The sequence below is a fragment of the Mauremys reevesii genome, linkage group 6 (assembly GCF_016161935.1).
Source record: "Mauremys reevesii isolate NIE-2019 linkage group 6, ASM1616193v1, whole genome shotgun sequence".
Lineage (NCBI taxonomy): Eukaryota > Metazoa > Chordata > Testudines > Geoemydidae > Mauremys > Mauremys reevesii.
The window spans coordinates 100,293,127-100,316,049 of record NC_052628.1 but is presented as its reverse complement, the minus strand read 5'-3'; the positions used below and the strand labels follow the sequence as shown (position 1 = coordinate 100,316,049).

At 37.9% G+C, this 22,923-nt stretch overlaps 1 protein-coding gene across 11 annotated transcripts in view; it reads left to right on the top strand.

Annotated features, from left to right (window-relative positions):
- Positions 1-22,923, top strand: part of CNTLN (centlein) — a 275,778-nt gene that overhangs the window by 227,446 nt on the left and 25,409 nt on the right. For all 11 annotated transcript variants that reach the window (XM_039544616.1, XM_039544618.1, XM_039544614.1 and 8 more), the window contains 4 exons: positions 2,968-3,065; positions 4,862-4,988; positions 6,582-6,719; positions 7,119-7,304. In XM_039544616.1, the coding sequence (XP_039400550.1) occupies positions 2,968-3,065; positions 4,862-4,988; positions 6,582-6,719; positions 7,119-7,304 (549 nt within the window). The remainder of the gene's footprint in view (positions 1-2,967; positions 3,066-4,861; positions 4,989-6,581; positions 6,720-7,118; positions 7,305-22,923) is intronic.

Sequence of the window (22,923 nt, the reverse complement as noted above, 5' to 3'; positions counted from 1 at the left end):
TCAAAATATAGATAGTCAGCCTTCTCTGTCCCTTTGAAGAGGGTTCCAGGGACAATTGCTTTTCTGGTATTCCCTGGCAGCTTGTCTGCATTGGTGCTATGCTGCCCATGAGTCAAATGGATGGTGTGAGCGTAACAGAAAAAGTGTGAAGACATAGGATCTCCATACACTTAGGTTATATCTATACTACTGCCAGCTCGACACTCCGGGGATCGATTTAGCGGGCCTAATGAAGACCCACTAAACTGATGGTAGAGCGCTCTCCGGTCAACTCCGGTACTCCACCCGGAATGAAAAGAGTAAGGTAAGTCGACGGGAGAGTGTCTCCTGCCAACCCAGTATGGTGTAGACACCGCAGTAAGTAGGCCTAAGCTACGTCGAATCCAGCTACTTTATTCACGTAGCTGGAGTTGCGTAACTTAGATCGATTTACCATGGAAGTGTAGATATAGCCATAGTCTGAGAATGTTCAGCAGATCCCTTAGGCCAGTGGTACTTGGGAATGAAATTCCCCCCTCTTTCTTACACACACTGTCAATCCAAACCCTCTGTGAAAAAGCTTTGTTCATTCCTTCCCCTTCCAACACACCCTTTCCTGCTTTCTTTCCCCAGGAAGGGGTAATCCCCCTCTGGAGGTGAGTGCTCTTATAGTTGTTTTAACAACCTCTTCTTTGTGCGTCTTTGATTCTAAGAATGTGCAAGAGGCCCACTTCTCACATAAGTGTTCATGTTCACATGTGGTCTGTAAACCCATATAACTGGGTATTGTGCTTCGCTCTAATGAAGGTCAAGCTCAACAAACAGGTCAGGAAACTCAGTAACATTCTGCTGCCATTTATCATTTAAAAAAATTTCTGGTGTAAACCTCATGTTTTCAGGATCAGGTGACATGCCAGACCCAGAAACTTTGGAATCCTAGGCATGCTTTAACCACGTTAACATTTTTCACTTTATATAATAGATCACTGAGCTCATTTCCATTAAGATCAATCCCGCAGTCCTTACTCCGGTAAAAGACCCAATGAGCTTCACTACATCACAACATTTTTTACTTACATTCATCTTATCTTAGAGGTTATAAAACTATACATCATTCTCTGTGTTTTACGGTATGTTTGTATTTACCACCAAGCACATCTTTTTCTTTTTCTTTTTTTTTTTAATTAAAAAAAAATCCAGTTTCAGGTTAAACGTACTGACACATTTTTCATTAGCTTTTGCTTTTAGCACCAACCTGCTTTTAATTTTTACTTTCTTTTAAAAATGTTAAACCCAAATCAATATAACCTCCTAGGATAACATTTTTAATGGCAAAAGAAAGTTCCCAGGCAGGGAAGGATAAGCAGCATTATTGAAATAAGTGAGTAGCCAACATTTCCTGTTCTAATTTAACATTTTCTGTAGCACCAGAAAAGAGCCTGTACAATGTATTAAAAACAATACTTTACACCTAACTACACACACAAGAGCCTATCCTCCCCGTGAGGTGCACAGTGCTATGTACAATACTCCCATTAATGTTAATGGGAGTTACAAGCCTGCACTGAGCAGGGAAATTCTCCTCAAGTATCTCTGTTTACTGCCTGTCTGATCTATTCGCTCACAGTTTTAGACTTAATGGGTAAATTCCCAAAGCCCAGCACAATGGCTGAACCTTCAAAAATGCATTGTGCACACATTTCCCACCCATGCAGTTTTTGGGTATGCCACTTGCTTGGGGCTTTGAATATATAGCCCACTGTTACATACAGTAATTATACTGCTCATTTCAGCTATGGAGCTCTAATATATACATTTATTTGAACTTACAGTTAGATAGATACTTATTTAAATTCTCTTATTTCTTTTTCTGCAGACGGTGTTTAAAGCTGTGTCTACACTGCCCTGCAACTTGGACTAAAGTGCTCACCAAAATGCTGCACTGTAAATCCCCCATGTGGGTGCAAACTAAAATGTACCTACTTTGCAATAAGATAGTCCTGTTTGAAGAAGACTATGTTAATGCAAAATAGGTACCTTTTAGTTCGCCTCCACAGTGTCCACATGCAGGGGAGGGGTGCAGGATTTTGGTGTGTTCTGTAATTCACACCCCCAACAGTCCAAACTACAAGGCAGTGTAGACAAGCACTAAATTAACCTGCACCTGATCCTGGGCCAGATCATCCCCAGCGGATCTGCATGCAGAGTGGGCCTTCTGTGTGCAGATCTCCCTCTTATTGTATAGAACAGGGGGAATGCCACCTTGATGGCACTAACCCCCTTTGCTGCTGTCCCGAGTCAATGCTCCTTCACTGGAATTACATATGGCTCGATGTTTGGGGCTGCTACATTCCCCAACAGAGACTAGGGACTTGCATATGGAAATCTGACCAACTTGGAATGATTGTCTCCATGTCTTCTATTTACCAGCTGCGGTGGACAGTGGAGCAACAGCTACTCTTGTAGCACAACTGCTTGTCTCATCATGGAAGGGTTTTTTTTGTTTGTTTGTTCACCCAAATCAAAAGGATTGGGAAGAACCATAGTCTCAAAAATCTCATACTGCAAATCATCCCAGCAGAGGAGTACAGTTCAAAAAAACTCCACAAGACTAACCATGAAGAGTTTTACTTCCTTCCTACTTACTTCTCTTACTGACAATCCCATGCAAGGGAAAATCTGGTCCTGTTAGGGACAAAGTACCTACCTGTACCCTGAAGAACATATATTAATAAAGAATAATTATTGTCATGTGGAAAAAATAGCAGTTTTGAATGTATTTTCAAAGGCAGAGAGTTCTGATAAATGTGAAAATAGGAGTGTTCTTTTGTATAGCATGATAGATATGAAATGTTGATTAATAATGTTAATCAACAAAACTTTTATACAGTAAGCCCTTTTATTTTAAACAAATTCATTATTGGTTATACCTCAGATCATATTTAATCCATACTATTTATGTTTTAACAAGTATTTTTTTCAATTTAGAATGCAAATAATGAAATCTCTAAACACTCAACCACCATTAAGTCTCTGAAAAATGAAGCCCAGGAAAAAGAAGAAAGGATGCGGGAACTACAGGAAAAGTATGTTCTCTTCCTCTATCTATTGTGTTTGGTGCCACCCAGTGGCAGATATGTGATTATTCCAAGATTAATCATTTCAGATCCAGACTTTCTGAGAGAAACCTCCCTCTCTCTCTCTCTCTCTCTTGCTGATAAATCTTGCAAACTGTTCAGGCTTTTCAGAAAATCAGAACAGTATATGCTAAGATCACATTTTGTATAAACTGAGGAGTGATTAGCTGGCTACAATGTCTGCACTGTAATAAGAATATCTAAAGTCAGAATTCAGACTCTAGAGTGGACTTAGTTATCCTTGATGTAAATCTAAATGAATGCCTCAGCACTGCTAAAAGCAGTCTTTCAAATACAGTAATTCTTTGCCTTGGGGCTAGGAGACATGTCAAGGTTTAGATGCTTAAACTGGATTAAATATCCAGTCTTATATTTGTAAAAAGTGCAAAAGGACAGTTGTGTTTGTTTATATTTGAATTGATTAAGATTTATTTTAACTTTGGAATTCATGTATATTGATTTTGACACATACCACTGAGATTTTCCCCCCTAGCTTCATAGTGTAAAAGCAGCTGTAGTGCTGTTCTTCAGTTATATTTAGGATATAAATATAACCTATTCGCACATTTATGAACTTCATGTCTGATCAAAAGATTTTAGAGAATCTGTATAATTTTCCTTATTGATACAATTTGCTCACTTCAAATAGAGAAGATTATTTAAAAACACTTTAATAATGTATACTTTCTAGTGGTCAATGCCTTAAGAAAAAAAATAAAGAAGCCTTCTACTGTTGTGTGTAGATTTAGATTAAAAATATTGGTACTGTTTATTATATTGTTTTTATATAACACATACTACATTTGCTTTGCCAAAAATATTCCACGTAGTCACCCAAATAATACTAATGTGTCAATACAAACGTGAAAATAGATTGAAGGAATATATTGTACTATAGTTTTCTTGCTGATTTCATATGGTATTGACATGATATCAGCAATGTTTTATGTATCAACATACTGCTACCATTCATTTTGTTTTATATGGAAAAACCAGTCCAGCTGTATGAACATATTCAGAAAATACTCAATGTTTAGATTTAAAATATTAATTTGTACTCTAGCTGGAAAAGCATTGCATGAGGCATACATTTCTGCATCATAAAATTTCGAAGATGTCACATGAAGTGTGAGTTTGATTTTTCAAGAGGCTTCTGTTAAAATACTGCTAAATTATTTTATAAGATTTTGCAGTTTTGTAAAAGAAACGACAGTGTGGTTTTTCAGATGCTACACACGGATGCAATTTCCCTTTATTACAGTGTATTATTGAGTTCCAGAAATGGAAATGTTTTTCTCTTTTTTAAAAGAATTCTACCAACATAATGATGGGAAAGTATCTGTCACATAATAGTAACCGTTTTTTTCTTAATTCATTAAAGTTTCTAAATGTTTTTTCTGAACAGCTGCTTCTCTTTTATAAATATGCACTAAAGTATTATTGTTGTGCTTTCACCTTAATACAGTATAATACAGTACAAATCAATGTAAAACTGTAAACCACAATAAAGTGGAACCTTTGAATTAATAGGACTAGGACTGTTAGTTAAAAGATTAAATATACTAGGTTGTGCTTCAGGAATAAAATAAATTGCAACTATTTACACCACCATTCTTGGAAACTAATCAAAAGCTATATGAAAAATACTTAATGTACATTAATTCATTTTAATTGTTTAAAGTATCCATTTTCTAACTATATTTCTTGATAGTTTGCATACTGTGATTTTTCCCCCTTATTTCAAGGGTTTCGCGAATGGAAAGGGACATAAATATGAAAAGACATTTGATAGAAGACTTAAGGTCTCGTCTGAAAACAAACCAGGAAACTGAAAAAACCTTTAATGAAACATTAGAAAGTTTTGAGAAAAAGGTACCTCTTGTTTGTTGTTAATATTTATACCAAAAATAAACTGCTTTTGATTTGTAGAAGTTATTCCAACTAACTATACAAATAGCACCACAGTTTTAAGCATACAATATGTTTCATTAACTTATTGCAGTTCTATCTATTTTGGGTTTATATGAATTTGGTACATGATGGTTGCATTGATTAATTGTATAATTCACCATAATTCAATGTATATACATAAGAAATGTAACTAAATAATGAGAATATATAGAAACTCAGTGTTGATATTTGCTGTATGTAGCCTTGATGGAATGTCTGACATTTTACAACATTATAAAATGCATTGGAGATCAAACAAGGATAATTCTATACACAAAATATATTGACATATCTTTTCCATCTATTTTAGTTAAATTCTTTAGTATTTTAAAAAATATAAATTCCTGTTTGTAGTGCAGTATTATCAATAATTCAAAATTCAGGTTTTATCACTTCATATGTTGTTTCTATATTAATTAAAACTTACAGGTCAGCATTCAAATGATTGTTTTTTCCCAAATAGCTAAAGGCATTTCATGGAAGTTGGTAGATCTTAGATGTGATAGGACATCTTTTTATAATATCCATACAGTGCATTATCCCTGACAAAGAGAGCAGACTAGTGGGTCTCTATGAGGTTATACAATGTATGACCCCAAAATAGAAATAAACAATTTGCCGAGCAAGGCATACTTTTATTCTCTTAGAAAGCGAGTGCTGGCTGCACGGCTCATACAGGAGTCTGTGCTTGCAGTCATTAAGCATTGTCAGCTCCAGAGAGAGCTGCTCTCTTACCCCCAATGCCAGAGATAAGGTGTCATTAAGGAATCCTCAACCAGAGAGAGAGGGATAAAGTGAGGAAAGAGCAAGCTAAATACCTGGTTTTGTTTTTAGAGAAAATAGTTTAGAGTTCAGTGTAACGCTTTGCTCTTATGCATTGCTCTTTGAGCATTTTCAGCATCCCATTTTTCAGCTTCAAAAGGGTCAAAGCCCATATATTTCTATTGTTATTTGTAGAGGATGAAATTGAAAAATATAACATTATCTTCAATTGAAAATCAGAGAAATTCACCAATACTGTATATTATCTGTAGGACTGTGTGATTAATACAATCTGCCATCAGAGTAAAGTGATTTTCTAGGAATATTCTTTTATTTCAATTTAGCTTAAATCACTACTCACTACGTATGACAAAGTTATAATGAGTTATCCAGAAGACTATGCACACCATCACATTGTGGATAATTACTATTTTCTCAGCTAAGTTTTGATTTTATGCCTCCCACCCCCCCACCGTGATTAGAAAGATTTGAAACTATGGCTTAGCTCTTTATTCACATATCATACCTGTCTAGACTCTCACTCTTTATGCAACCATTTTACATAAAATAATCTATGGGTGGGTCAGTAACAACTGTTTATTAAATGCGTAGGGTGAGTGCTGGAAATTCTACCAAGTTTTTAGCCTAAATACCAGTTTATACAATAAAAACAAAAATAAGTGTGCTTGTGATTTGGTTCATGTTTGTAGGTTTTCTGTCTAAATAATCAAATTGCCTGTGGTTTTACTTCAGGTAAAGACATTGACTGAAGACTGTTCAAACAAGAAAACATCAATTGATTCACTAAAGCAAAGGCTTAATGTAGCTACAAAAGAGAAATCACAGTATGAACAGATGTATCGCAAGGCTAAAGATGAGTTGGGGAAAAAGGTATATTATTAGAGTGTTGCTGGTTAATGTAGAAAAAATTATTGCCTCTTTTTCCTTGACTTTTTCATGCACAGTATTATTTTAAAAAAATGAAAAGTTGCAAGGTCAGCAACTTAATTTTTAAAAATACTTATAGAAGAATATAAAACAGAATAATAGTAACATCTCTCTATATAAGATTGTATTTAGTTTGGCTTGAAGCTATATTACCTTATTATTACTGAAAATTCAGTCCCTATAACATATGGATCTAATGTATATAGAGTCTGTGAAATTGAATTTTATGTATTATAAATGGAATGTCCCATAATGTTAACTAATGATGTGTATTTTTTAGACTAAAATTACATCACAACTTTCTCCCAGTACCAGTTTTTTTTTCATGTTTCTGTACTTCAGGATCTCAAGCTTACCAATCTAGAAGGTAAAATGATTGAAGCTGAATGTGCCATGACTGAACTTGAGACTACTGCATCGCAGCAACTCCATGGCTTGGCAAAGCAAAGTGGGCAGGCACTGGAAGTAGTGCAGAAGAAAATGCTGCTGGCCAATGACAAAGTGGAAGAATTCATAACATTTGTGAAGGTTGGAATTTTGTTTCTCTTTTGATCATTTGACCAGACACCGCCACAAGCACAAGTTATGCAAGTGGTCTTTTGGGCACCATACTTCAGTGTGTCAGCAGGTCCAGAGTGGGAGTAAATCAACGACAGCCAAGTCATCAGCTATCAGTATAAGCTCCCACTAGTTGTAAGGCCAATCTTTGTCTATGACTGCCTGTGCTGTCTATCCAAGAGAAAAAATGCCCTGGTGGTTCTATTTCAAATGGGTCTAGAATTGGGCTGTCAATTAATCACAGTTAATGCATGCAATTAATGCAAAAAAAAATTAACTATATTAAAAAAATAGTCACAATTGATTGCAGTTTTAATTGCACTGCTAAACAATAACAGAATACAAGTTTAAATGTATTATTTTATTTTTGGGTATATTTACGCATTTTCAAATATATTGATTTCAAGTACAACATAGAATACAAAGTGTACAGTGCTCACTTTATATTATTATTTTGATTACAAATATTTGCACTGTAAAAAGATAAAAGAAATAGTATTTTTCAATTCACCTTATAAAAGTCTACTCAGTCCTACTTCTTGTTCAGCAAATCCCTAAAACAAAAAAGCTTGTTTACATTTGCAGGAGATAATGCTGCCCACTTCTTGTTTACAGTGTCACATGAAAGTGAGAACCGGCATTTGCATGGCAGTGTTGTAGCCGTCATTTTGCAAGTCATGGCACTGTTGTAGCTGGCATTGCACGCTGATGTTGCAACGTGCCAGATATGCTAAACAGTGTTGACTTGTAGGCTCTAAAGCAGGGGTAGGCAACCTATGGCACGGGAGCCGAAGTCGGCATGCGAGCTGATTTTCAGTGGCACTCACACTGCCCGGGTCCTGGCCACCAGTCCGGGGTGCTCTGCATTTTAATTTAATTTTAAATGAAGCTTCTTAAACATTTTAAAAGCCTTATTTACTTTACATACAACAATAGTTTAGTTATATATTATAGACTTAGAGAAAGAGACCTTCTAAAAACGTTAAAATGTATTACCGGCACGCGAAACCTTAAATTAGAGTGAATAAATGAAGACTCGGCACACCACTTCTGAAAGGTTGCCGACCCCTGCTCTAAAGTTTACATTGTTTTGTTTCTGAGTGCAGTTATGTAAAAAAAAAAATTTCTATATTTGTAAGTTGCACTTTCACGATAAAGAGATTGCACTACGGTACTTGTATGAAGTGAATTGAAAAATACCATTTCTTTTTTTTACAGTACAAATATTTGTAATAAAAAATAATATAAAGTGAGCACTATACACTTTGTATTCTGTGTTGTAATTGAAATCAATACATTTGAAAATGTAGAAAAAGGTCCAAGAATATTTATAATACATTTTAATTGGTATTATATTATGGCTTAACAGTGCAATTAAAACTGCCATTAATCACAACTATATTTTTAATCTCACGATTAATTGTGATTATTTTTGTAATAATTTGACAGACCTAGTCTAGAATAGTGAATTTACATCTTTCATGCATTAAAGAAAGTAGTTCACAATCTTTAGCTAGAATAAAGCACCAAGTTTGCTGCTTACATGCACACATTTTTATGATGATTTTTGTAAATGTGAAATGAGATATCTAGAACAAATTGATAAATTAAACAATACTAAGTTACCAGGACCAAATGGTATTCACCCAAGAGTGCTGGCTAAAATAAGGAACATCTGCATTAGCTCTAACCTATCCATTTCTAGTTTCTCTCTACATGTATCCCAGGATATTGGAGTCTGTTTTCACTTATGGTGTAATTCTGGAGTAACTTCATTGAAGACAATGGAATGTCACTGGTATAAAACTAACGGGAGAGAAGAATCAGGCTTAAGAGCTTGTTCCATGTTCCCCTTTTCTCTATAGAACAGTAGTGGGTGGCCTGACAGGGTAATCCGCTGAGGGGCTTGCAAGGCAATTTGTTTACATTGACCGTTTGCAGGCACGGCCGCCCACAGCTCCCAGTGGCCGTGGTTCACCCTTCCCAGCCAATGGGAGCTGCGGGAAGCGGCGCAGGCCTCAGGGAGATGCTGGTTGCCACTTCCTGCAGCTCCCATTGGCCAGGAATGCTGAACCATGGCCATGGGAACTGCGGGCAGCCATGCCCATGGATGGTCAATGTTAACAAACTGTCTCGCGGCCCATCAGAGGATTACCCTGATGGGCCACATGCAGCCCACAGGCTATAGAATCTCTTACATGACTCCAGTTACTTTTTTTTGAAGTTTGCACTGTCTCTTCTGTTCTCTTCAGATGGCTGTCAATTCTCCATTCTCTTCATTTTTTTACTTAGGTGTTTGGCCCTCCCTCTTGTCTCAATACTTAACTCTTGTCACGGAATACTTGTCTCCATATGAATGACTCATCCAGTTGCAGTTATCTCTTGTTTCTTCAATTTAACCTCTTTGTTTGATGTCTTACTCTGGAACATCACTTTAGCATACTAATTTGGTCACTCATTAAACCTAACTTATTTTTATTAGTGCAAACACCACACCCTGTCTCTGCATTAATCTCTTGATCTGTTTATTCCTTTTTCTCATCACCATCTTTCTCTTTCTCTCCTTTATTATTACTTACTTTCTCTTCCTGAGCCACAACACTACTCCCATCATATGATCCTTTCAGGACCTCCAGTCCATCCGCCTATTCTCAATCTTTACATTTCAGCCATCTTATTCTTCTCCTTCTAATTTCCCCCTTTCTTCTGTTTGCTTCTTCTCTCCACCCTCAGCTCTCCCCCCCCACTCCTCCCCACATATTTGTTTGCTTTTACTTCTTTCTCTCTCCAACCTACGTCCTTTGTCTTCTCTTACTTGTGTTTACTCCTCCTCTTACCCTGCAAGGTGCCTCTAGTAAAAGGGACCAGACTGAATTCCTACAATATAATACAAATTCATTCTTTCCCTTCCTTCAAGTCTATTTTCAAACATTCTAAACAATCCTACTTCTTTGGCAAAATTCTGTGCGTTTACCCCTCCCTTCGTCCCCCATGTCTCTTCTATATCTTACTTTCTCTCTATAAACTCTTATTGCAAGGGCTTTGTTTCAGTTCTCATCCTTCTCAATCTGCCACTTTAACACAGCCAATCACCCTCTTCTCTGCTTATTTCTCCTACTTTTACACCTGTTCCTTGATAAATTCCTACGTGCTCTATAATCGTGTCTCCCCGGTTTCTCTTTTCAGTTCTCGTTCTTTCTGTCTACTCCCTCCTTAGTTCTCTTTGTGAGCTTATCTTCTCTCTTAGTTTCATCTAAATCTCTTGTGTATCATATTAACACATGTCTTTCCCTCTGCCCCAACTGTCTCACCAAGTCCCATTGCTTCTTCCTGCAACACATCTCTAAAACTCATCTTCTTCATCCCCACTGCTAAAATACTTGCCCCGAAGCAGTCTCCTACATAGCCTCCCTGCCTCTCATCTCACCTCCATTCAATATATGCAAAATGTCGCCACAAAATAATACTCTTCATGCACTTTGACCTCACTGCCTTCTTTGAAATACCTACACTTGCTTCCTCTCATATTTGGCAACTTAAAGCTTCTTGTCTTTGCTTTCAATTCACTCCACATCTCTATACCTACCTACATCTCTTCTCTTCTCTTTCATTTCCTCTCAAGCCCATCTCTGACAATCCCATTTGTATTCCTTTTCCACTTCCATCTTCATGTTTTTTGCCAGGCTGCACTTTATGCTCTCTCCTTGTATGCAAATCAGCCATCTTTTCTTCTTTCATTTCCACTCATGTGAGTCATTCTTATGTGAAGCCTTTAATTGTGTTTTAGCCAATAGGAAAATGTTTGCATTTTTCATAATGTACCTCAGAAGCAACCTACAGCAGATTACCCAAACAGAGCACACACAGACTTGGACCTCACTACAGTATATTCACGAAGAAAAGGTTTAACGCTCCCTACTGAATTACCAGGCAGGAGTCTAATTAAAGGAATGGGTGGCATATTATGCACTCGTAACACCTATTGCCCATTATTTAGATGATATAAATGACAGCACTTAACGTTTGGACTTTCAACATATATATCACTTTATAGCTATTGCATTTTCTATATTTGGTTTAGATTGTAAGCTTTTGGATCAGGGACTGTATCAACGACTGATAACAAAGAAGTTAGGGGTGGTACGTGCATAATATACCACCCGTTGCTTTAATTAGGCCCCTGCCTGGTAATTCAGTAATAAATGTTATGGAATGTTAGAATAATTTCTTCATGAATATATTGTGGTGAGGTCCAAGTGCTTTATGTTACTCATTTCCTATAGTTTTCTTCAGAGGGACAATATGAAAAATTAAAACATTTTCCTATTGACTAAAACACAGTGAAAGGCCTCACATAAGAATGACTCGCATGAGTGGATATGAAAATGGAGAAAAGGGTCTGAGATTGTAGGAATTGGGAATTAGTGACTAAGTGGCTGGTTGTATTGGAGAGATTCCTGATATTTGGAAAATGTTCTGGGCCTATTTGGTGATCCCTCTGCCTGGCAAAAAAGCAACACACACTCACACTCCAGTTCATGGACCCTCCCACTCAGGGAACCATCTCCTGGAGAAGGAGGAAGTAAGAGAAATCCTTGTCAGCGACACTCAAAATTCTCCAGGAGCAATGGGGGAGGGGAGAAAACTCTACACATTCTCAATGGTACCTTCCTTCTGGTGATGTTTCTTTGCCTCCCCATACCCGAGGCGTGGGCGACCTGGACAATGATCCTCTTCCACTTCCTTCATTGCTGGGTCCAGGATATGAAAAGAACACAGGCCAATAATGGTTGCCTAGATATGATACAGGATGGGCCTGATGATATATGGCCAATATTTATCTCACTGAACAGAGCTACTCTTCATAGCATTCATGAGATTTACTGTTTGATTTGTTCATCCTTGGTAGAAGTGGACAGTTGAACTTTCCCACCAGCAAGAGGACTTGCACGTTCATCAGCCATGTCTGCATCAGAAGATACTAAATGCAGTGGGGAAGTGCGTGGAATGCAGTGGCTAAAAAATGCTTAGGAATGGACTAGCCTCCATTAAATAAGAGAACTTGAGATTACTACACAGACGAAATCCACGTAATTTAAAAAAAATCTGCTACTGTTAGTTTGTCCAAAGATCACTTTATTAGGTTACAGGGACAGCTTAGAAATGAGAATGGTTATTGTACCATTTATGTAAATGAACGCTATCAGTTTTGCTTTGAAAGTGAACACCTTGGACACGGCTGTAAGTTGATAGGAAATATGTTCCCAATTGGGAACATTTAAAAGCCAGAAGAAAACCATCTGGTCCATTAAGCATGCTCTTAATTGTCATCACTTTATCTAGAAAAAATATCCAGTGTGATTCTTTTGTATTGTGCTGTAGCAGGTGATGGAGTCTGACAAGCTGTGTTCTGCCTGAATCAACCAAATACGTGGTTAAAGGAAAGCAACTCAGTTTGATGAAAATCAGTATTTTCATTTGCAAAACACAGCCCTCGTGGAGTTTTATAAATGGCAAATAATGCAGCAAATGCCCTGCAAGTGAGGATGTTCTACGTGCAAAGCACAACTTGTCTCTCTTAAAAAAAAAAGAAAGAAAGAAAGAAAAAAACCTTACCATTTTAAAAATCAAATACAGATCAGTTTTTCTGCTAGGAGTGCTGGTTTCAGGAAAAAAGAGAACCACAGCTTTTATTAAGAAACACCAACAGTTGATGGTTCTGAGAAGAAATTGGTGATAAATTAAGTTAATCTCCATCAGGATTACTCTGCAGCTGGGATTTAGGCAAATTGAATCAGAGGCCTGAATAGTGTCAGTGAATATCTATTAGACTGTAAACAGAATAATAGGCTCTGTGGATTTTAATGAATGAAGTGAATGCCTGAACTCCTACTGTTTAGGGATGGCATATGGTTAGTGATGCATACAGTACAACAGTATAATGTAAATGTCTTAATGGATAGAATCTTGATTAATAAAATTGAAGGATAAATAGAGAGCTTTTCCTTACTCAACATTTTCTATTATTTTTAAGCTGTAGAAAAAATGATTTCACTTGGGTTTTTATCTCTATAACAGATAAAGATGATATGGATGTAGATAAAACATCTAGAATATTATTTAACATTTTTTGTCTTCAGCCGGCATCACAATTTGGAAGAATTAGATTAAATGTTCGATTCTATGTAACGAAATTGCAAGGTATAACATATTTCAGCAGCTGCATGTGTAATCCTCCTGAGTAAATGTCTGTACATCTGATTCACATAACTAATGTTGAATCTTATCTCATAGTGTTACAGAGTTACAGTAATGCAACAATGTTGTCCAAGATTATAGAGCTGCTATAGTGAATATCTAAAGTCCTATGTAGCGGCTTTTGAACAGAAATCACAAAAGGACTTTTATATATTCTTTTGGAACAAACCCATCAGAGAGTTTGACCAAACTGCAAATAAATCTCAAAAGCCAGTGGTGATCATGTTACTGCTGCAGTGGTGGACCAATGGTTGTAGTTGGAGTGACTGTTCATCCTGCAGCAGGTGAACAGGTCAGAATTTGCAAACTATGGTGACTGTGTTGCAGCGCCTATTCTGTCAGTGGTGTTCCTATGAGAGGTATTCAGTGTTTGCAGGGGCATAATTTTTTTCTGGACACTGTTAGGGTTTGGCCTAAGAAAATATCAAAGCTGGGGAGAGTGATTGTGTGTGATGAGGGCTGAAGATTGTACCTAAAAGTCTTAATTTGGAGGTAATATCATTGCATCATCTGTAAGTGGCGAGGGGTCCTTGTAGTGGCTCCTTTATGGACTGCTTTGCATAATTATTTCAGTTGATTGGAACAGCTTTAGTGGTAATGCTCAAAAGATGCTCTTCAGCCTTTATATATGCTGTGTCTTGGGAAATTTTTCTTTGATGAGTTTAGACTGGGCTATCTCTGATAAGCTGATGGTACCCAGATGTCTATAGAGTTCTTCCTGGATTCTGAAAGGGACAGAATTTGCTTGAGCACTATTTTAACAACATTTTTGTTTTGTTAATGCATAAATGAAGATAAATCTTACCTGTCCACAAGTCATTCTGCTAACTGAGCTAGGAAAGACATATGAGAAGAGTAGCATTTCTATAGTCTTCACAGTTCTTAGTGGGGGATTGCTTCAGAGGGCCACTACAATTCATATTTGGGCACTATCCTTCACCACTGGTAAAATTAAGTGATCACATGCTAATTATGATGAAGACAGGTTTTTACCATCTCATGAATGTCACCAGACTTTGACCCCCTCTCTGGTATGTGAATCATGATGCCTGCCTTTGACACCAATCAGATTGTTGTAATAGGTTCCATATTAGTCTATTAAAACAATCAACCCTAAACCCTCATCTCTTGTCAGTGTCTACTACTCTGAGTGGTTTATTGGGGTGTCAGAGGGGATTCTGCTTATTCTCCATGTCACTCAGTGCATTGGGTGTGTATTGGTGATTTTATAGTTTTGTTTTTACTATTTAAAGACAGTTTTACTCTGGAAAATGACTACAAACTTTACATTTAAAAATGGCACTGTGGGATTCCATGTTATTGAATGTTATTGATTCCAGATCAGATATGCATAATATACAAGTCAAGGAGTTTGTTTTTTAACCCTGAATTGCCAACTCTCCTAACTAAATTCTTCCTCCTCAAGCATAATCTCCAATAATAAACGTGCTGACGCCAAGTTATGCTCTCAGTGACATATGTACAGGGCTGTCTGGGGGGGGGGGGCAAGTGGGGCAATTTGCCCTAAGCCCCGGGCCCCGCAGGGGCCCCCATGAGAATATAACATTCTATAGTATTGCAACTTTTTTTTATGGAAGGGGGCCCTGAAATTGCTTTGCCTCAGGCACCCTGAATCCTCTGGGCAGCCCTGCATATCTATAGCTTATTGCTGTCATGCAATTGATTTGTTTTGTAATGACATAACCCTGATGTAAAAAAAGGAATAGAATCCAACTCACTCTCCCACCTGAGTTTGCTCTATAGTGCCTAACAGATTAAAAAAAAGTAATAAAAGCTCTTACTGTAATCACTAAAGTCAGCAGCTATGACTCTGAATGCGTACAGGGAGCAGATCTTTGGAGTAAGAACGTTATTTTACCTGGTCATTCTTTTTAGACTAGCACTGTACTTTAAGACATTTAATAGGCTGGCTACCAAATATCTTTCTGAGATTCTTACACAATTTTTATCAGCTCATTCACTTAGGTCTGAGAGTTATGGGGCTTTGGGAGCCAAAGTCTCAATAAGACAGGAGAAGTGCTGTTTAGATCTATCATTCCATACCCCCCGATTTGTGGAATGCTCCCCCTCCTGATGTGAGCAACGGCAGAATTGGCCTCTTTTAAGTTAGGCTTGAATTTAGTTTGCTTTAGGTGCCTATTGGCCCTCACACAGTGAGTTTGTTTTCTATTTTTTATGTTTTGTGGATGTCTGTGCAGAGAAGCAGCATGAGCTAGTGGATAGGGCACTAGTCTGGGGTCAAGAAACCTAGGTTCTGTTTATGTCTAGGTTTCTGACTTGCTGTATGATGTTGCCTCACCTCTGTGTTCCTCTGTTTAGAATGTAAGCTCTTTAAGGCAGGGGCTGGATCTTATTATGTGTGTGGGCCCCTGATCTCAGTAGGGGGCTTTGAGCACTACTGTTTAAAAATAGATAATCATAGTAATATTTTTGTGCAACCTTTAAATGAACATCATTATTCTAATACAATTTACAACTGTCTAAATTACAGGTAAACCTGGGGTAAATGAAGTGAGAATCAGCTCTAAAATCTATTATCGTGTTACAGTAAAGCACAATTTACAATATATAGGACTTGAAGATCATAGCTCAGTGGTTTGAGCATTGGCCTGCTAAACCCAGGGGTGTGAGTTCAATCCTTGAGGGGGCCATTTAGGGATCTGGGGCAAAAATCTGTCTGGGGATTGGTCCTGCTTTGAGCAGGGGGTTGGACGAGATGATCTCCTGAGGTCCCTTCCAACCCTGATATTCTATGATTCGATTATCATAATTACAGCTCATTTCACATAAACAGCATTTTGGGGTCATTAATATATTTTACCACCAATATTCTGTCCAGTCACACTGATTATATGCATTTAAATTCAGATATTGTTGTCTAGTGCAGAGTAAGCTAATGTTTGTTTCTTCTTGCTGGGTCACAAAACATGGTGGTTGTTCTGTATGTTTGGTGGCAGGATGACAAAGAACTATGGAGTCTTTACTGATGTTACTTAAGAAAAACATGAGCCTGAAAACGATCTGACCTATAGTCTAAATTCCTTGACCTTCTACTCCCTACTGTATATCAAGCACTAAAATTATTGTAAAGATTAAATAGCATCTGTTACCAAATACTCCTCTTGTCAAGAGGTGTCTGACCTCCTGTATTCTAGGGATGAGGTGTCCATTTGATACAACTGCAGTGGGAAGGGGCTGTGCCCACACATCTACTCTGAGTTATATTACAAGAGATACCCTGAATATATTGAACTTTTAACCTCAAGACACACGTGGTAAGGATAAAAAAGGAAATAGAAAAAACAAAGTAATTATCAACATTGGCTAAGAAATCTGGCTGGGGTTATAACAGAACATTAGCAGCAAAGTGAAGGATCAGATAGGAGAAAAAGACAATTGAAGAAACTCCTGTATACAATTCTTTACATAGATTCAGGTTAGACTATAACTAGCCATTCCTACCTGTTTATTTAACTCTGGTTTGTCTTAAAATTTGAAGTTGGTTACAATAAATGATTTAATTTGTATTGAACTAGTTAATCGTTGAACAATTTTTAGGAAACTCGGCACAGTGTATTTAGTGTCCTTGAACTGCTAATCTTGAAATTATTCAAAAATATTTTAAACTGCTTATTCCCTGTAATTTTCCTCACCTGCAACTGCTTCAGAGAAGTCACTTAGAGGGAAAGATAGTTAAAATGATGTACTCAAGGAATAAATTATGGCTTTATAACTCTTACTTCAACTACTTGGATCTTTTTACCTTTGTATTATGGAGAAATGATATGTAGGCAATAGGGTGACCAGATGTCCCGATTTTATAGGGACAGTCTCAATTTTTGGGTCTCTTTCTTATATAGGCTCCTATTATCCCCCACCCCCTGTCCCAATTTTTCACATTTGCTGTCTGGTCACCCTAGTAGGCAAGCAAGGTTGGATGGAAAGTGAAAAAACTATCAACAAAAAAGGCCTGATTCTCCTCTTGATTGCCCCAGTGTGAATCAGGAATAAGTCCACTAAAGTCAGCACAGTTACAGCAGTGTAAAACTGATTTGAGATCAGAATTGGCCACAAAATTCCACACACTGAAATTTCTATTTTCTGTCACTAGAGTCACTATTTTTCTTCTTTTTTTTCCTGTTATAATATTAACTGACTTTTCAGGCTACATTTTTAAAAGGCGAAAAGCTGAGATCTGTGCTCCAAAACACTGTGCATGAGTACGCCTGCATTTCTTTTGTGAAAGAATGTATAACAGGTTGTTGTCAGCCAGTTTATGTGAACAAGGAAGAAAGCTCGATAGTATAGAGAAATACATGTGTATTTAGTATTTAAATAGTATTTAAAACTATTTTTGGCAAGTATTTTTGGAGAGGCAGTTTGGTCTATGGATAGGTGCCACTGGCTCTGCCACTGTCTTGGTGTGTACCTCTGCTATCCATCCCACCCTCTGTCTGTCTTGTCTATTTAGAATAGGTTATAAGCTCTTTGGAACAAGGACTGTCTCTGTGTTTTTACGGTACCTGATCTAAGCTGGGGCCTGTAGGCGCTACTATAATATGAATAATAATACATGATAATAATAGTAAAAAGAGGCATTCGTTTTCTAAGTTTAACATTCTGTTCTGCAACATTCAGATCATTTTCCTCAGTGAAAACTTCCCTCATGCTGTTATTTTCACAGGAGCCAATGATCTTCCTGTTTCATGGAAGGTTTTCTATTCCATTTCTGATATGTGTGGTGGGAACAAAGTTTTGGATGACTGTCCACAAATAAGTGCTCATGGGTTATAAATGTACATTGTTTATATCTAGAGGTAACTAAGGAATTTGCACTGAAATGAGATAACCATCAATATGTATTTTAGTATTATTTAAAGCTATTAGTAATGCCTTTCAATTTCCTTAGATTTTTAACTCTGTAGTAACTGTATATACATACAGTTGAATGTTTTCTATCTATATGTCAATCATTTTACATTGTTCAGTTTGCAAAGAAAGGAGAGACACTTCAATGATTTTTTATTGACAACTGAATACTGTAATATCCATACAAAGTGATATGTCCAAGTTGTTACTATTTTGTTGAAATTTCATGGGTAAAACATTTGCAGTACAGTGTTTCTGTTGTACATATGGGTCAAATCCTGCTAGGCTTTCAAGTATTGCCTTTGCATGTGTAAATGGGTTGTGTGCTATAAGGTTATACAGGAGAAATTCTGCACAGTCTTTTGGACTGTGCATGCTAGTTGAACTTTGGCTGATCATCCTGTTTATACAAAGCCTAAATGGAAGAAAACCCTTCCACCTCAGCAGTTGGGATTTGTGAAATAGGTTTGGAAAGTGAGGCACACACATAAATGAGGCTGCATGGCTCCAGGAGGAGGAAGAGGAGGATAGACGTGTCTCAGGCCTAGTATTTTCTCCCCAAAAGATACATTATTTCTAGTGAGCTGGAAGGGACACGGGGGTGGTTTTATACCTTGTCATTGGAATGGGATATCTGCCCCCAATAGATGGCCTAAAATAGAGGGGAAGAATTGGGAGGTAAGGGGGGAACTTCCCCAGATTGCCATTTGAGGAGAAACCTTTGCCTCAGAAGGCTCCACATTTCTCCTTGGCTGCACTCTATAAAAAAATCTGTCAGGCAGAAGGACATCTTCCTGTGCTGCTTATACTCCTTTAAACCACCCCCATCCCCATCAGGCACCTGTGTAAGGCCATCATTGACATCACCTCCACTTCTGAGTGAGTAATACTACAAAGGACTAGGGAGTAGCCTTCACAGTTACGCTTAATCAGGAAATTCTCATACTCTCTGTGGCTCAGCAGCTGCACAGACAAATTCTCACTGAATAAAAACCTGTTGTGTATTAGTGTGAAATATATATTTATCATCAAAATAAGGAAAGAAGTGAAACCTCAGGAGTGGCAAGGCATCATGTTAATGGTGGTGAGGCAAATCTCCTAGTCCTTATTCAGGACTCCCATTAAAATCCTTAAACTCCTGGCTCTGTGGATTTGGGGAAAGTGATGGATGTGATATATCTTGACTTTAGCAAAGCTTTTGATACAGTCTCCCACAGTATTCTTGCCAGCAAGTTAAAAATGTATGGATTGGATGAATGCACTATAAGATTAATAGAAAGCTGGCTAGATTGTCGTGCTCAATAAGTAGTGATCAACGGCTCGATGTCTAATTGGAAGCCAGTATCAAGGAGGGATCATGGGGTTGGTCCTGGGTCCAGTTTTGTTCAACAACTTTATTAATTATTTGGATGATGGGATTCATTGCACCCTCAACAAGTTCGCAGATGACACTAAGCTAGGAGGAGAGGTAGATACGCTGGAGGGTAGGGATAGGGTCCACAGAGACCTAGACAAATTGGAGGATTGGGCCAAAAGAAATCTGATGAGGTTCAACAAGGACAAGTGCAGAGTCCTGCACTTAGGAAGGAGGAATCCCATACACTGCTACAGACTAGGGACTGAATAGCTACGCAGCAGTTCTGCAGAAAAGGACCTGGGGATTACAGTGGACGAGAAGCTGGATATGAGTCAACAGTGTGCCCTCATTGCCAAGAAGGCCAACGGCATATTGGACTGTATTAGTAGGAGCATTGCCAGCAGATCAAGGGAAGTGATTATTCCCCTCTATTCAACACTGGTGAGGCCACACCTGGCGTATTGCATCCAGTTTTGGTCCCCCCACTACAGAAAGGATTTGGAATAATTGGAGAGAGTCCAGTGGAGGGCAACGAAAATGATTAGGGGGCTGGGGCACATGACTTATGAGGAGAGGCTGAGGGAACTGGGGTTATTTAGTCTGCAGAAGAGAAGAGTGATGGGGGATTTGATAGCAGCCTTCAACTACCTGAAGGAGGGTTCCGAAGAGGATGGAGCTAGGCTGTTCTCAGTGGTGGCAGATGACAGAACAAGAAGCAATAGTCTCAAGTTGCAGTTGGGGAGATCTAGGTTGGATATTAGGAAACACTATTTCACTAGGAGGCTGGTGAAGCACTGGAATGGGTTACCTAGGGAGGTGGTGGAATCTCCATCCTTAGAGGCTTTTAAGGCCCAGCTTGACAAAGCCCCGGCTGGGATGATTTAGTTGGTGTTGGTCCTGCTTTGAGTAGGGGATTGGACTAGATGACCTCCTGAGGTCTCTTCCAACGCTAATATTCTGTGGTTCTATGATTCTACTCTATTGATACTAATGAGAATACATTTTTGCCTGAGTAAATAGAATAGGATTTATACTGCCTAGTAACCAGTAGGTACAGAGCACTCTATAAACAGATAATAAAACAAAATCTCTACCTGACTTAGCTCACAAACAGCAAGGGGAACAATACAATAGAAAAAAGGTGAGGATCATCATTGGATGACTTTGCTTAGCCACCACCAGGGAAGAGGCTGTTCCAAGAGTAAAAGGGGTGGTTTGAAAAGGTGGTGAACATCCAGGAGTGGGAGGAGACATCGAAATTGCCATACCAGATCACAGCTGTGGTCCACAGTGGCCAAACTCAGGTGATTCAGAAAGCCTGTGGTGGGCCTTTATGGAGTAACCTGCCCACAGAGAGTTGTTTCCCAATCCCCGGTTGGCTTATATGTACTCTACATTGCAGTTCCTTCCCAGGGCTTCTCTGTCGTGGCGTAGCTATGTGTTGCCCTCCATTCAAGGCTGTAACCAGCATGCATTTTAGAGTCTGTATAAAGTATAACACTTGTATAAAGTATTTATTTGTACAGGCCTTACATCAATTGAATTTACTGTATAATATCTGAACACCTCAAAAATATTAATGTATTTCGCCTAACAACTTTCATTTGAGGAAATGTTAGTGTCTCCTTTTCTCAGAAAGAGAAATTGTGGCACAGAGAGGTTCCCTCATGACATTCATTGTAGATAGGAAAAGTCTAGTTCCATTTTACAGAAGGAGAAAACTGAGGCACAGAGAAGTTCTTAAGGCCCACATTTTCAGAAGTGGTCTTAAATATGCACGCCCCAGTTTCTGGGTGCCCAGCTTTACAAACCTAGGTCTGACTTTCCACTGAAGTCAACTGGAGCTATGAGTGCACAACACTTTTAGAAATTAGGTCCTAGATGTCTAAAGTTAGGCATCTAGATTCAAGAAGTCAGCTTTGAAAATGTACCCCTTAGTGATTTGCCCAAGGTCACCCAGGATGACTGTGGCAGAGCTGGGAATAGAACTCTGAAGTCTTCTGTCCCAATCTTGTGCCTTCACCACAGAACCATACTGATCAATATAATGAACAAATTCTATTCAAATACACAAAAACCTTGTTAATGTCATTAAGGTTTAAATGTTAGTCACCAGAAATAAGGTAATGCAAAGTCTGAGTTACCGTTGAAATATTAACAGGGCCATGTTGCACATCTTGAAATGTTTTTATAGTATATATCTTTTATGACAAAAAGAATAAACTATTAAAATACATATTTAAATAGTGGACTAGAAAACATTACATGATTTGCAACATAGTTAAGATAACACAGCTTTTGGAATCTTAACTTTTGCATTTCATGACTCTGGTGATTTTTCTGGGCTGTGTTGTTTTAGAAAGCAGAGGCTCATTTATGCACTCATTGCTTGCATAGTTGCTTCCCTACATTTGTGCACATGGTTACCTTGACTATGCATATAAATCAAGGACTCCACATGCAAGTGATTCTTCAGACAGCTATGGGGTCATTTATGTAAGTAATCATGGTAAGTACCTCCATAGTTGTAGGCATTGAGGCCATCATCAAGTACCATTGCAATGGTCCAAGATCAACTCCTGTCAATTGTAATGTTGAGTGTTTAGCAGATTGAAACCCCCCAGCCCTTTGCATGGGGAAAATCCATAGTATCTACTCCCCTACATGGGAATAATCTTTTCTGAATAGGGGGAAATGGGAAGTTTTATTATTATCCAGTCAGTGTTTGTCAGCCTTGGTCATGGATTTACTTCTCAGTGTGGACACTTTACCATACATCCAGTTTTCAAAGTTACACCATTTCCAAATAATCTCTGTGTAAAAATGTGTGGCCATTTTTAAAAATAGGAAATGTAATAAAATATTTTCATCCTTGTAGACCTCAAAAATGGCAAAAGATACATTGCTCAAACTTTAAAAAAAAAGTCACCTTCTGTAGGGACTAAGAATGGAAAATTTCACCCCAAAAAATGAATGTTTCAGAAAGTTAGGAAAATATGGAAACAAGGTTTATAATGGAAATTAGTTTGTAATGATAACTGCAGGGCATGTTGTTGTAATACATAGTTATAAGATTTATATAAC